Source organism: Neovison vison, chromosome 10, assembly GCF_020171115.1.
Source record: "Neovison vison isolate M4711 chromosome 10, ASM_NN_V1, whole genome shotgun sequence".
In the NCBI taxonomy this organism is placed as follows: Eukaryota; Metazoa; Chordata; class Mammalia; order Carnivora; family Mustelidae; genus Neogale; species Neogale vison.
This window is the reverse complement of record NC_058100.1, coordinates 54832654-54848600: the sequence shown is the minus strand read 5'-3', so window position 1 is coordinate 54848600 and position 15947 is coordinate 54832654. Positions and strand designations below refer to the sequence as shown.

Here is a 15947-nt window from a genome sequence, read left to right as displayed (position 1 = left end):
ACAAAATAGGGAATATATTAGGGAAATGTTTGATGTAAAATATGAATGAGCTGGACACTCAGACAGTGGCCAGATTGTGGAAAACCTGGTATACTGTATTAGGGAGTTTGCACTTACTCTGTAATATAGTTTTAAACACTTTCAGAAGAACGTTTTCTTTGTGGAAAAGCTTATGCAGAAGCCCTATATAGCAGATAAACTCAGAATTATGCTCTGGTTGAAGCAGAGGGATAGCTCCCTGCTGTCACATACTTCATATACACAAACATACCATCATGCCTTGGAAAACCACAGCTGGAGGTGAAGGAGAACAATGACGTGATCAGATTTGCATTTGCAGATTTGCATTTTGGAAATACTCTGATGACAATGTAAAGGATAGATTTAAGGGGCAGAACATCATCAATAGAAAGATGGTATTAGTAGTTTGGGTAACAGATAATAAGAGGTTTGGGCACCAGCCATGATGGACTAACTGGTACAAGACTAGCCCTCCCATTGTTAAAAAAAACAACAACAAAAAACAACCAAACAAACAATAACAAAAAAACACAACCAAATCCATAAAACTAGAGATTATATATATATTTATATAATGTTTTCAAGAATTGGACAATACACAGCCAAAGACAGTGGTCATCTCCATTGCATTCACTTACTGCTATGTACCATTTTCCAACTGTGCTCCCCTGCCTGAAGTCCAAGCATAGTGCTGAGGAGGCAGAGAGCAGAATTCTATAGGTGAAAGTGCTAGAATCTGCTGGAAAAGATACTGGCAAGTCTTTGGCCAAGGGCCGGACTACACATGCTCAGGGCAAGACTACTTAGGTATTTCAGAGAGTGACTGAAGTCTTGAGAAGAAAGTGGAGATTCGAGTGGTTGTCCTGAACAATGACAGAGACCTGACTCCAGTGAGAGACCTCTTTAAAGCCTTACCACCCTAGTCATGCAGCTTGAGAGACCAAGAAAGATCATGCCTCAGACATGTAGAAGTTGGGAGAGTTAGTAAAGCTAAGTGATTTTATTTATGTCTCCACATTTGTCCTTCCACACCACTTAGTACTGGTAGTCAAGGATTAATAAATGAATAATTGGTGCTAGAGGGACTGAGACTAGGTCCATGGTTCCCAGCTTTCCTTGCACGTTAGAGTGACCTGGGAAGTTTTAAAAATTTCAGTACCCAGGCTTCACTCCAGCCCCTGAACTCAACATGTTTAGGAGTGGTCTAGGCATCAGTGTTTTTACAGCTCCGTTAGGTGATTATAATTTGCAGCCAAGGTTGAGAACCTCTGTCATGGATGATACTTGGAGAAGCTTAGCCAGGATAGGAAGGAAAGAAACAACACCTCAGGGCAGTGATTCTCAGCCCTAGTAAGCACATGAATCAATTGCAGGCATGTTAAAACATGGGTTTCTGGGCTGTACCCCCCCACCCCATCCCCCTGCAGGGTTTCTGATTCAATAGGTTGTGGGTAGGCCCTGAGGATGTGTATTTCTAACAATTTCCTGGGTGATGCTGATGCTGGGGCCTAGATTAGCCACTTGCTTTGAGAGCCACTATTTAAGGAGATAAGAAAGCTAAGGAAGTACTTTTTTTTTTTTTTTAAAGATTTTATTTATTTATTTGACAGACAGAGATCACAAGTAGGCAGAGAGGCAGGCAGAGAGAAAGGGGGAAGCAGGCTCCCCGCTGAGGAGAGAGCCTGATGTGGGACTCGATCCCAGGACCCTGGGATCATGACCTGAGCTGAAGGCAGAGGCTTAACCCACTGAGCCACCCAGGCGCCCCCCCTTTTTAAAATTAAAAAGCCTGTCTAAGGATAGACACCAACATTTTTATTTTATTTATTTATTTGTTTGTTTGTTTGTTTTTTTGACACCAACAGTTTTAAAGCATTCTTTAGGAACTGCTTTCTTTCCTTTTTTTAAGTAGGCTCCACATCCAGCATGGGGCTTGAACTCACTATCTCAAGCCACATGTTCTACCTACTGACTGCGCCTGGCACGCACCCCAGGACTGCTTTCTTTTGCTGTTAGTATGATCTTGGTTTCCTGTACTTGACTATCTGTATAATGTGTATGTACTCAGATTGAAATAAAATAAAAATGATTCCTATATAATTCTAAACAAAACGAAGGGGGATTTTGCAGACAATATAGAGGTGTATATTATACATATAATGTTTTCTAAGTAGCCTGATTTATTTACGCCGTATTGCTCTTCATTGCCATGGATGGTTTCGAACTAACAAAGAGGACCAGGAGTCAGAGATTCAGTTGGACTTTGTTATTAACAAATCTTAAAAGCCTGAGAAGCCATTTACTCCCTACTACATTCTTTCCTCATCTAAAATGGAATGAATTAAGGGGTCCCTGGGGGGCTCAGTCAGCTAAGCATCTGACTCTTGGTTTTTGACTCAGGTCATGATCTCGTGGTCTTGGGATCTAGTCCTGTGTTGGGCTCAGCATTGAGTCTGCTTCAGATTCCCCCACCCACCCACCCACCCATACACCCACCAACATTCTCTCTTCTCAAATAGATAAATAAATCTTTAAAATGGAATTAATTAGAGCACTTGACCCAACCTCCCTGCTCCCCTGAGGAAAAAGAACATTCAGAAGTATAGTATAAAGGCAAAGAGATTAAAAAAACAAAAGCAAAAGAAGAAGAAGAAAAGAAAAATTTATCTCGTGTTTTAAAACCAGGAAGATAGTAATATTTAAGGACTTATTCAGTATAAACAAGCAAATGTGAACTAGTAAACTGAATTAGGGCAATCAGAAAGAACAAAATTGCTTTTCTAAAGTTGACTTTCTAAAATGGATTCTTCTGGCTGTGTTCTAAGATTTGTGAACTCCAGCTTAGTTCATTGAAGATCCTTGGAATATGATCCCTCTAATTTTCAAAGAGTAGATCAATAGGCTTTAAAAAAATATTTTAGGTAAGAATCAATCAATAGTGTTGTAAAAGTAAAATATTCTTAAGAAATGCAGGTTTAAAGTAAAAATCAACACTGTTCTCTCTCATATCCTGAGTCAGAGGTTAAATGCCCTAACCGGTAAGAGTGATACTTTGAATAAAACTGATCATATTTTAAGTTTCAAGAATGAGAGGCCAAGAATCTACATTAAAACATTGACAAAATAGTTGTGTGAGTGAATTTTAGGCCCAAATACGAAGTTTGGTATATTTTATTTTTCTCTTCCTTAAATAATGTTAGAGACAAAGCATAGGATAGTTTAAGCTATTTCTTTCTTTTTTCTGGATACAGTTACTGTACATTTCCACAGAAAAGATCATTATGGGTCATTCCTTCCTAAATTATAAAAAATAACCACTGGGTTATTTGTTTTTTGTTTTTTTGTTTTTTCCTGTGTGGCTTAGGCCTTCTTTATTTCAGATAATAGGCATTTATAGAGCTATAGCAAAAATGGCAGTGTTTATTTAGGTTCATCTGTTCAGAGATTCAAACTATTTCTTTCCAACATTTATTCCCATTCTATCCTACTTTGAAGGTGGGTCGAGAATATATTTTTGTCTTTCTTAACTAGGCAGGAGTTATCTAACCTCTTGGTACTACTCTTTTAATTACTTACGTAGAGATAGTATAATTTCTCTCCTGAAGATGGATGGATGATTTAGCTTACTGTTCATAAAGTCTTTTTTAAAAATTTTTATTTATTTATCTGTCAGAGAGAGAAAGAGAGCGCACAAGCAGGCAGAGTGGCAGGCAGAGAGGCAGGCAGAGGCAGAGAGAGAAGCAGACTCCCTGCTGAGCAAGGAGCCCAATGCAGGACTTGCTCCCAGGACTCTGGGCTCATGATCTGAGCCAAAGGCAGCAGCTTAACCAACTGAGCCACCCCAGCCAGCATCCCTGTTCGTAAAGTCTTATATTCTGGAGTACTTTTGGAAGAGTTCATGTCTTTTTGATGCTATTATTTGGTCTCCCCTTCTTTTTTAGAATTTTACCTTTCTTCATTCTGCCTTGTGGTTTCTAAATGTGCAAGCGGTAACCATAGTTACCACTTTTTTTGGTCCTATAAAGAGTGTGCAAACTTTCGGTTTCTATGAAGATATTAGGACTTTGCCCTTCAGATTCTCCATAACACAGAGTTTCCCTTCCTATCATACCCGTGACCCCAGTTGTAGGGGTAGGGATACTGAGGCAAGGCAGGAGCCATATTACAGTTAAGCCTATATCTATCCCAATTTTTCTGGATTAGTTGATGTCCATCCTCTATGTGTCCACTATAATCATTTGGAGAAATAAATTATTCCTCACCTGTAAAAAGGAGATGATAATAAAAACGACTTGCTCATAATGTCACACACATAAATTCCTTAGCCTTGAGCAAAGTAAGAACTCAGTGCCAATCATTATTACTGAAATTTGTTGAAATTTCAATATTGGAGCCAGAAGAAATTGGGAACTATATTTAATTACTGACTCATTTTGCCAAATGATTTAAGATGTTACCAATACTGTTGTTAAATTCTGGTAAAATATCTTTGTGAAAAGTCTTTGCCCTCTCCCATGAAACTAAAATGATTTAATCTTTTAGCATAATCTTTTACCCCCCGCCCCCCAAAAAAGGAACTTAGGGTCATTGCATTACTTTACAATTATAATCTGGGAGTAAGTTTTAAGATAGTTATTGGTATTAGGGAGCTTTTGCTCCATTCATAGTTCTTAGCTCATATATATAAACAACACTTGATATGTTCTTGAAATTATGCCAGCAAAAAATTTTTTAGGATTTTAAAAACTAATCTCACTTTTAGAAGAAAATATGCCTTTTTATCTAAGTAGATATACAAGTTTCCACTGAAATGTGTTTTATTCACTATCTCCAAGTGCTTAATTATAAAATTGAAGAGAATTTGGGTGATTTTACTCCTTTTATGTAACAAAACCTTCCTTAAATTGAGTTTTGCAGCTAAGTCTCTCTGGTTGGCTTTGATTTCCATTTACCTTCTTGAGCAGTGGCCAGAATTGGAGCTTGCAAACTAGTTTCTGATATAAAAGAATCTTTTATTTGTGTGGGTGTTTTGTTTTCAGAGCTCCGAAAGCAGGTACACACCTGGATATGACTTGTATGTACTTCAGGTAAGCTAATTTACATACTCACCTTTCCAGATCTTTCAGGTATCTTTTTAAAGAAATACTTCCTGACAAAGGGTTGGTAATATCTTACCATTATTACTACTTGAGTCCTACGCTTTGTCTACTATGCTCTAATGATTACACACTCCTGTCTTTATTAACTAAAAATATTATTCAGTCAGAAGGTAGTTATGGCAAGTTTCATCTCCTTTTCTTTTGGTTCTCTAGATCCCTGTGGAGGGAGGACAGGAGCAGCAGACAGATTCCACCAAAGGGCGATGCCTGAGGAGAACCGTCAGTGTCCCTTCCGAGGGCCAGTTTCCTGAGTACCCACCAGAGGGCGCCACCAAACTTGGTAAGCTAATAAAAGGAAAAAATTCCTAGCTTTTATCTGGTAATTTATGGACTTCTTATTAAGGGTTAAGATAACACAGAACATCCTGTTTTTCCTTTTAAGTAAGAATGTTTAACTATAGTATGTTAATGTGCAGTTAGTAGTCATTAGAAAGTTCTGTTCTTTACAACCAAGTGGAGACAAAGTTATTTTACAGAGAGAAAATTTATCTGAGTGCTAGTACCTTTGCTTTCCCTTCCTAGGTCAAGTGTTATTTCTGAGTTTGTTCCTTGGCTTTAAATTTTGAAAGAGCATTAAGCGATCTTGTTGAAGCACTGAGGGTCATTGGGGAGCCAGTGTTGTGTTGAAAGTTGGTATTAAGTAGTTTGTGTCCTGTTCACACAGCTACTGATGCTGCTTTATGTAATGTTGGATCAGGCTAATTTAGCTGAGCTAATTTTACATGTCCCACGTAAGTTATATTCATGGTTGGAGTGGGTGACAGAAGGGAGAAATGGGGAAGGGGGGAAACCAAAAAAACTTCAGTAGTTATATACCAAAGGAATTAACGTCAATATCAAAACAACATTTTTTCTGTGCTGCTTGATGATTTGTGTGCTTACCAGTGGATATTTAGATTATTAGGTCAGGTGATTTTAAAGAAACATAATTAAGATTAAATATGATAAAAGAATATGAAAAGTAGTGAGTGCTTTGGTGCTTTGCATTGTTGTATTCTCATTTGCTCAGTGAACCTAGACATTAAGTCTTGGACATTTGATAGGTAGATAATATGGAATCATTTATTGTCTCTATGTTGTTTAATATGGATTACTCTGTGAGTTTGGTTGTATTTTTGAAAATCAGAGTTTGGGGGCGCCTGGGTGGCTCAGTGGGTTAAAGCCTCTGCCTTTGGCTCAGGTCATGATCCCAGGGTCCTGGGATTGAGCCCCGCATCGGGCTCTCTGCTCAGTGGAGAGCCTGCTTCCCCGTCAATCTCTCTGCCTGCCTCTCTGCCTACTTGTGATCTCTGTCTGTCAAATAAATAAATAAATGAAATTTTTAAAAACAAGGGAAATCCTGCCATTAAAAAAAAAAAAAGAAAATCAGAGTTTGGTTTTTTGGGTTGGGTTTTTTTTTGTTTGTTTGTTTTGGGGATTTTTTGTTTGTTTTGTTGGGTTGTTGTTGTTGTTTTGCCTTTTTCTTCATTTCTTTTCATTTTCTAAATGGAACTCAGAACTCTTGGTCAGAACCTGAATCCATTATTTATTATTATTTTCTTATCCTGTAACAATTGTACTTTTCTAGAAATTAGGTGAACAAACAGTTTTCTCCAAGGATTCATTCTTGGGAAAATCAAGATTTCCTCTCATCTTATTTCCACTGTACTTCCTTAGCATGTGTTCAAACCAGTTTAGGTGTGAGCCTAAATTACATTGCAAACTTGTCTGGGCGTAACCATTTTGTAGCCCATTTGTATTTCATATATAGGCTCTGTGTGGCTTGTACTGGCTAAGAGTCACCTTCTTTCACCTCTTTTGCTGTCATTACTTGTAATGTTAGGTTGATGACTCTCTTTGCCACTTCTCCAGGGATCTTTGACTGTTTGAGCTTTGGCCCACAAAAGTCACTTACTTTTGAGGAAGTATAATCATAGTCTGAAGATTTATAACAGTTTTATAGAAGAGAGAACTATATAGTGATTCTTTAAAAATCTCCACCATTCCAGATGCTGGTCCCAGAGATAAACTAAGATGAGTGACCAAGTTGTCTAGTCCAGAGCCAACCTTGTACCTCTGTCCTTGACTACAAGTGCGGTAGCCATCCAGACTCATGATGTCCATGATCATTTTCGGAGTGGATGTCCTAAATTAGCACTGGAAGCTATGGCTCATAAGTATCAGAGGGGAAAAGACTACTTTTAGAGCCATCCTTCCTTACATCCAGTCTAATGTTGAATTAGATAATTATTCTGTTCTACATTTGTCTCCTAGGGATTTGTCTTTAGGCAAAATTTTCTGCTTCAAGTATTTAGCTGAGTATATGTAACATTCTATTATATATAACATTCTATCCCAATCCCTAAGAATGAAAAGGGATGTAAGATAAAATTTCTGCCTTTGGAAGATTCTTATGTAGTTAGGAAGATAGATTATTGATGACTAATTAGAGTATGTGTTGTTATTGTGGCATATCGTGTGGCTTTTATTTTTTTTTTTTTTAAGATTTTATTTATTTATTTGTCAGAGAGAGAGAGGGAGAGAGAGCGAGTGAGCACAGGCAGACAGAGTGGCAGGCAAAGGCAGAGGGAGAAGCAGGCTCCCTGCCGAGCAAGGAGCCGGATGTGGGACTCGATCCCAGGTCACTGGGATCATGACCCAAGCCGAAGGCAGCTGCTTAACCAACTGAGCCACCCAGGCGTCCCTATTTTTTGTTTTTTAAAAACCCTTTCATTTATGCAGCAAATAGTTATTGGGTGACAACTATGTGCCAGATGCTGTTCTAGGCACTCAAGATATAACAGTGAAAAAAATAGACACAGATCTGTCCCTTTGTGGAGCTTACATTCTATTGAGGAATAACAGACAATAATAAGCAAGGGTAGTAAGTGGAATTTATTCTATGCTAGGTGGTGATGAGTACAAAGAAATAAACAAAATAGGGAATGGGGATAAGAAGTGTGAAGGAAGTACAATTTTAGCTAAGGTGACCAAGGAATGCCTCTTGTTAAGTGACATTTGAGTAAAAATCTGGTAAAATAATGAGTAAGTCATGTGGCTACTTGAAGGTGAGGTGTTCCACCAAAAGAAACAGCTGGTATAATATAGGAATATGCTTGAGGTATTACAGGAACAAAAGAAGATGTGCAGTGATGCTGGCATGGAATGAACAAGGGGGAGAGTAGTAGATCATGACATCACTGAGCTCATTGGCAAGCAGATCCTGATGGTGTTGGAGGTCATCATAAGGGCTTTGGCTTCTACTCTGTGAGATGGGGAGCCACTGACTTCTCTAGTATGAGTAAGGATGCAAGAATGAGAATTCAGAGACCGGTTCAGATGCCACGGCAATAATCTACACAAGAGATGCTAGCACTTGGGCTGCAGTGGTTGTAGTGGAAGGGCTGAGAAGTGGCTAGATTCTGGATTTGAAGGTAGAGCCAACAGAACGTCCTTGTTGGATTGGATGTGGGATGTAAGAAGTAGAAGAGTGAAGAATTTTGGATAGAGCAGGGGAATGAAATTGTGATTTTTTTCTTAAATGGGATGGACTAGGAAGAGCACATTTGAAAGTGGGATTGACCAGGAGCTCAATTTTGGACATACTGAGTTTGACAGTCTTATTAGACATCCAAGTAGAAATCAAGAGAGAAGTACGGACTGGAGATAGCAGTTGTAGACCTTTAGCAAAGAGATGGTATTCAAAGCCATGAGGTTAAATGAAATCACCAGGGAAATGTGTGTAGGTAGAAGATGAAGTCCTGGAATGACATATAGAGGTTAAGAAGATGAAGAAGCACTGGCAATGAGAACAAAAATCCAGAATTTTGTTTCCAAATAAGACAGTTGCATCAAGTGTGTATGGGGCAACCCTTCTAGTCTTGGCGTGGTTCTTGTACTTTGCAAGCTCTGGATTCTCTTTGTTCTTCTTCTGAGAGGAACCCCAAACACTGATCTGGTTTTGCAGATGTAAAATCATAGAACACACTTTGTTTTCAGGTATGAGACAGTCATCTATGGAGAAATGCCCACTCATGAAAAACATGTCCCTTTTACTCTACTTCAGAGGATTTAAAACAGAAAGGAGCTCTTGGACAGTCAAAGATCTGGGAAGAACTTTTATAGTGGCTGCCAATGTAACTGTACATCAGAGCTCTCAAACTGGTTAGAGAACTTTGGAATGTAAAAAGATGGAAAGGCATATATTTGTGCCTTAGACGTTAACATGGGCAAATTTACACTGATGACAAATAAATGTCAGAAACAGGGAAAAGAAGTGTGTATGGGGTATGAGGCAGCTGAGTGGGCAGTGGTACTAAAATTTACATATAAACTGGCATTTGACACAGATTTTGATATATCAAATTCTTCCCCACTGAAAATGAGATGTTTTCTTAAGGCATATGAACAGCATCTCTAGAGCACTCATCTCCAGACTTTGAAAACCTGGAAAAAACTACTTAACCCTGGTGACAATACCCAGATTTTAATTTGTTCATCAAAGATTTTTCAAATTCAAACCATGCAAAGAATGATGAGCGTAATTTTCAAAAGGACATTATTTCTTCAGATATTAGGGTCTTTGCATACTAACAATATTGGGAGATATCTAAGTTGACTGTGTGCTATCCACCACAGGTGAACTGGGCACTGTCCGTTCTGTTTACAGCATTTCTCTGACATAACAGGAAGGTTCACGCTCTCATGGCTCAGATGGGCAAAACTAAGTTCGAGCCTGAAATGAGCAAGAATACTTAGTTGCAGGTAACATCATAAATGTGATAAGCATAATGTAAGCATAAACATAACTAAAAAGCTGGATTAATTAGAAAATGCCAAACACCCATAACTCCATGCTTTCTCAATTCTCAGACAGAAGGTTTGAATTGAACTGGCAAATTCAAAGCCAGACATCTGGTACCTCAAAACTGCAGAGTCTCATGTCTCTGTTTTACTATATTATGATAAAGTCATAAAGTTTCCCCAGTGGTCTTTCTTACAAAATCTCTAGATTTTTAAAAAACTGTGTCTGTGATAAGTAAATATGCTTCCATATCATGGACTCCTCAAAACCCAGAAGCATTTGATAAATATGCAAAAAATTATAATCTAACATAGTATGCCTTTGATATACACTAGCAAACCCTAGGAGAGAATATTTCAAGCCTTTTAGAGGCAAAGTTAGCTGTCCACAATTCTTATGTTTATGTAAATGAAGAAGCCAAAAATTTTAAAATACCATCAAAAAAGGGACCAAATTGGAAAAACATTGAGGAAAAGCCAATCCTGTACCTATGGATTGCTAAGGTTTTTTTTGTTTGTTTCATTGATTGTTTTTTTGTTTGTTTGTTTTAAGATTTTATTTATTTATTTGACAGCCAGAAATCTCAAGTAGGCGGAGAGGCAGGCAGAGAGAGAGAGAGGAAGAGAAGCAGACTCCCACCTGAGCAGAGAGCCCGATGTGGGACCCTGGGATCATGACCTGAGCTGAAGGCGGAGGCTTAACCCACTGAGTCACCCCGGCTCCCCATGGATTGCTCAGTTTTTTAACCTAAGTGATAAAAACCTGAGGCAACTTTGAAGAAAATTAATATTAAAGCAAAATATCCTCTCTAAGCTGATTATAAAATTATTATAAAATGTAACTCTTTTAATCAAAATTATTAGAGGATACTGATTATTCAAACCTTAGCTTTAACTCTGACCTTCTTTCTCTGTTAAAGTAGCCTCAGTTCTAACTTTATGTATAAACAAATGACAAGCCTCTTTTTATGCCCAAGACAGTATTAGGAGTATTTAGATAATTTTTGAGATATTTTCAAGGTGCTAGAAATATATAGCATTTATAAATATATAGGGTGGTAATGGATAAATAATAGGGTGGTAATAATAATATTGAAAGAAGGGGACATGTGAATAATAAAAATTTAATATAAAAATATATCCTTCGAAGATTTAATCCTTCAAATAATAGAATTAAAAATGCCAATAAATAATTCCTGTGTATGGCATAGTACTCAATATTTAGATTGGCTAATATTAAACATATATATATAAAATATGCATAATATAATATTATATAATATATGATATATATATAAAACCAATAGAACAGGTCTTGTGCTTTAGGGTAATATAAATTGGCTAATATAAATATAAATGGACTAATACTAAACTTTTCTAAATATATGTATATGATATATAATATGACATAATATATAGTGGATTTATAATATATATTTATCTATATAAAACTCTGTATAGGCAGAGCTTGCAATTTAGGGTAATATATATTTAAATGACCAAAACAGTTATGAAAAAGAATCAGTAGCCTAATATTTTTAGCTCAGAATGTTAGAGTTCAGTGGATAATGGCAGCCCTTGTTTTTTTTAAATGTCTTAATAAACTAAGACTATCACCAACATTTAGTAAGTAAGCTCATGCTTAGATAGCTGCATAATATCTAGCCTTTATACTTATACTCTATAATTTCTAGATTTCAGTGATACACACATTTTTGAGGAAAGGTCAAATGAGCTCAAGAATTATCAAAAATATCATGAATAGTTAAGATGGAAGACCCTGGAATATGTCCCTGGAAGCTTTTGGTTAGGTAGTTTTGAGTTTTCTTAAAAACCGTGAACCAGTATATGTTAATTATTTGAAGTCTGTAAAATTCTCTAAGATATGCAGGTAATGCTGATGATAATATTCTCGAAGAATGGGCTTGACTCTAGGTTAAAATAGCCACATACAGTGAGTTCTATAATGTGGCATATGTATTTCTAAAAATCACAACACTATGCAAAATTGCACAATAAAAATCACAGGGCTTAGAGAAGAAGGGGATCAGAGGCACTGTACTAAAAAACTTGGTCAATGACACATTAAAAAGGATGGAAACTAGATAAAAATAATAGCACATTTTTACATGTGTTAAGTGGTTGCAAAATATATAAATACTAGAATAAATATAGTACTTTATTTTGAAAAAAAAACTGAGAAATTTACTTGTGGCAGTAGGCATCAGAATAATTTTTTTTAAGAAGATTTTATTTATTTATTTGACAGAGATCACAAGTAAGCAGAGAGGCAGAGTGAGAGGGAAGCAGGCTCCCCGCTGAGCAGAGAGTCTGATGCGGGACTCGATCCCAGGACCCTGAGATCATGACCTGAGCCGAAGGCAGTGGCTTAACCCACTGAGCCACCCAGGCGCCCAGCATCAGAATAATTTATAAGTTGATATGAAGTGTTGGGAAGAGGGGTTTTGGCACCTGAATAGAACATTGCTGTCCCACTATACGTGGAAGAGCGTGGCTTGTGGCACACACGGTGAAGTGCGGTAGCTGGTAGGGGTTTGAAGTATGATGTGTACGATCATTTTGTGTGTTCCTCTGTGGCTTGCTTCAGCTGGGCACACTGTTCTTTGTTCACCTAGTGTTTCTCACAGACGAAATAATGCATAAACAAACAAATTCACATAATCACAGGTTGTGCCCTGTTATGTCAGTTGTGGCATAACGTTCACATTTTCAATACAAGCATCGTAATAGAACCGACTTGCCTGCCAACCTGATTTAATCAGGTTTGTCCACTGGAAAGAGGTAGCTTGCGTTTGTTAGCCAACTGAATTCCACACTGTCAGTTACTTTTCCACACGTTCCTAGATTTCTTTTGGAAGGTATTTAGAACTCAAAACTAGATGGAATAAAATAAAAACTAGTTCTTCAGTTCTCAAGCTAACCTACTAAAGCCAATTTTTTATTTTACTCTGATGAGCTGGATTTAGATGAGTAGAACAGTTTTTTCTCTGAGGACATCAGTTCTCATTTTAAGTCAGGGTGCCAGATCACAGTTCCTTTTGACTTGTAAATGCCAGTTTGGGTTCCCAGTTTGTTCTTTTATCCTCTTCCCCATCCTCATTTTGGTACAGCAGAGATTTATTCACTTCTATGAAGGTGGTTCCAACACACTGCTACTTGGAATTGCCCAAGGACCAGGGGGAGGCTCAGGGCATTGATTTGTAGTTATTTCATAAAATTTCCAGCAGATGGCAGTAAAGTTCCTAAATGAGAGATACCTTTTCTGATTTGTGTAGGTCATTTGTATAGGCTATTGTCAGGGTTGTTGTAAAGCCAGAAGACCAGGCGAAGAAAGAGAAACCAGGACAGAAGTCAACACTGAGTTGTGGACCAGCTGCTTGCTGGGTTTATTACAAAGCTGTATCTGATGTCTTAATATTTAAGTTAGTCTCTAACAAACTTTTTTTTTTTTTTAAACACACCAAAATAAAATAGGTTGTGTGCCTCCACCTTGACTATATATTTTGTAACAATCTAGCATTCCAGACTAGAATTTTCAAATTTGGTCCCACATCGTGAGAAGCCCCATGTACATGCAACTCAGTACAACCCAGCCTGTACCTTAAAGCTGTAAGGGGATCCATGCCCAAGAGTGCTTGAGTAGAATCCTCTTACCATGTGATGCCCAGGTGAGCGGCCTCTTAGGACTAGCCCTAATGCAGTATTAATCATAGCACACCAAAGTGGTGGTTGGAGAACTGAGTGGGGAGGAGGACTGAGTGGCGTGAGCACTCAAGAATGACTTTGGACGGGACGCCTGGGTGGCTCAGTGGGTTAAAGCCTCTGCCTTCGGCTCAGGTCATGATCCCAGGGTCCTGGGGTCAAGCCCCATGTCGGGCTCCCTGCTAAGCAGGGAGCCTGCTTCCCCTTCTCTCTCTGCCTACTTGTGATATCTGTCTGTCAAATAAATAAGTAAAATCTTTAAAAAAAAAAAAAAAAAGAATGACTTGGGACTTCTGGGAAGAAAAAGGTGGTTTGAACATAAGCATCTAATTGTATTCCTTCCAGAAACTCCATGATAACTGTATAGTAAAGGGATTTTCTATTAAAGACATGGTCCTTGAAGGGTAAGGCCAATGAGAGGGAAGAGAGCAACCAGATGAAATAATAATAACAACAATAAATTGAAAGCTGAAAAGCAAACGGAATGTGGTAAATAACCTAGCTGACTTGAGAAAGCCAAATCTTAAGTCTGGCAATGAAGAAAGCTTAGAACAAACCTGATTTTCTCTACAGAATCTTTAAATAGTTCAGGAATTGCTGGTATCAGGAACAAATGGAAGAGATCCCTAGGTCTCCTCTTCCCCATTCCACTGAGCAATTACTCTTCCCACCCTTGCCTCTATTCTAAGACTGCAGATTAATTCCGCCCCACCCCGGGGAGAGTCAAGGCGGGAACCTAAGAGTCTCTGGGCTGGGGCATACCAGGCAAAATTGAGAGTACAGAACACTTTCCAAATACAAGGAAATTAAGTGAGCATCTGCAGACAGAATGATGAGACCCCTCCATCTGTCTTTCCTCACTTGCCCCTACCTTTCAGGCAAAAGACTGGAAGAGTAGTGTTTGGGGATTTTAACCATCCTAAGAGGAAAGATCTCATGATAGGGACATTCCCAACACTAGTAGACATCTGAAGAAAAGCCTCCAGCATGAAAGAGAAAAACCAAAACGAGCAAAAGGAAAAAAGAACTTGGAGGAACAGAGACAGGCAGGGAATAGAAAATGTAAAGAAAAAGCATCGCTATCAGATAGATAAAACACTACATACATGAGATTAGAACTGAATGTGATACAAAGCCCAAGAGCTTCCGTGTATTGAAAAAAAACTGTAACAAATAAAACTCAATAGAAGGATTAAAAGATGAAAATAAGGAAATATCCTAGAAAGTAGAGGGGAAAAAAGATTAAATAATTAAGAGTGCTAGTCTAGGAAGTCCCACATGAAAACAGTGACTTCCAGAAAAAGAAAAACAAGGAAAGGAAATCATTAGCAAAGTAATTCAAGAAAATTTCCCATAAGTGAAGATGAGGGTTTCCAGATTGAAAGAGCTTCCTATGGCAAGTCACATTTTGGGGGGAAATTTCAATTTTAATTTGTTGTTAGTGACATAAAAACAGTCTTTTTTTTTTCCTTTTTAAAAAATTAAATATTTTAAATGATTTATTTGTCAGAAAGAGAAAGAGAGAGAGAGCACAAGTAGGGGGAGCGGCAGGAAGAGGGAGAAGCAGGCTCCCTCCTGAGCAAGGAGCCGGATGTGGAACTCAGTTCCAGGACCCTGGGATCATGACCTGAGCCAAAGGCAGATTCTTAACCAACTGAGCTACCCAGGCATCCCGACATAGAGACAGTCTTACAAAATTCCAGAGAAAGAACAAACAGATTATATTCTAAAGATCAGAAATCAGAATGGCCTAAGACTTCCTTTCAGCAACATCAGAAGCTAGGAAACAATGAGGAGTGTCCTCAAATTTCTGAAGGAAAATAACTTCCAACTTAGAATTCTATGTTTAGCTATAAGCCATTATTCACACATGAGAATAAAATAGACATTTTCAGGCATACAAGATTTAAACAAAAAATTACCTCCTGCACATCATTTCTCCTAAAGCTAATGGAATCTGTTCTTCACCAGGAGTGAGTAGGATGTGGAATATAGGATAAGAGATCCAACACAAGGGAGAAGACAAAGGGACCCCCTTAGGAAAACACTATAGCGAGAGCTGAGTTAAATAAATACCAGCTGTAAAACGAGACAGCCAGTTCAGATTACAGTAGTCAGAAGGCTATAGAAAAGACTTCTCCAAGAAGACAAAATTGATATAATGGAGTGAATTTAAACAGCAAAAATAGGACTAAAGCAAATTTGGGATTGAATTAACAATAAGCATATAGAAATTTAAACAAATGCATAATAATAATCAGG

General features: G+C 37.9%; 1 protein-coding gene across 5 annotated transcripts in view; it reads left to right on the top strand.

Annotated features, from left to right (window-relative positions):
• Window positions 1-15947, top strand: part of RASAL2 (RAS protein activator like 2) — a 357312-nt gene that overhangs the window by 182059 nt on the left and 159306 nt on the right. For all 5 annotated transcript variants that reach the window (XM_044267341.1, XM_044267340.1, XM_044267339.1 and 2 more), the window contains exon 3: window positions 5334-5460. In XM_044267341.1, coding sequence (XP_044123276.1) covers window positions 5334-5460 — 127 coding nt within the window. The remainder of the gene's footprint in view (window positions 1-5333; window positions 5461-15947) is intronic.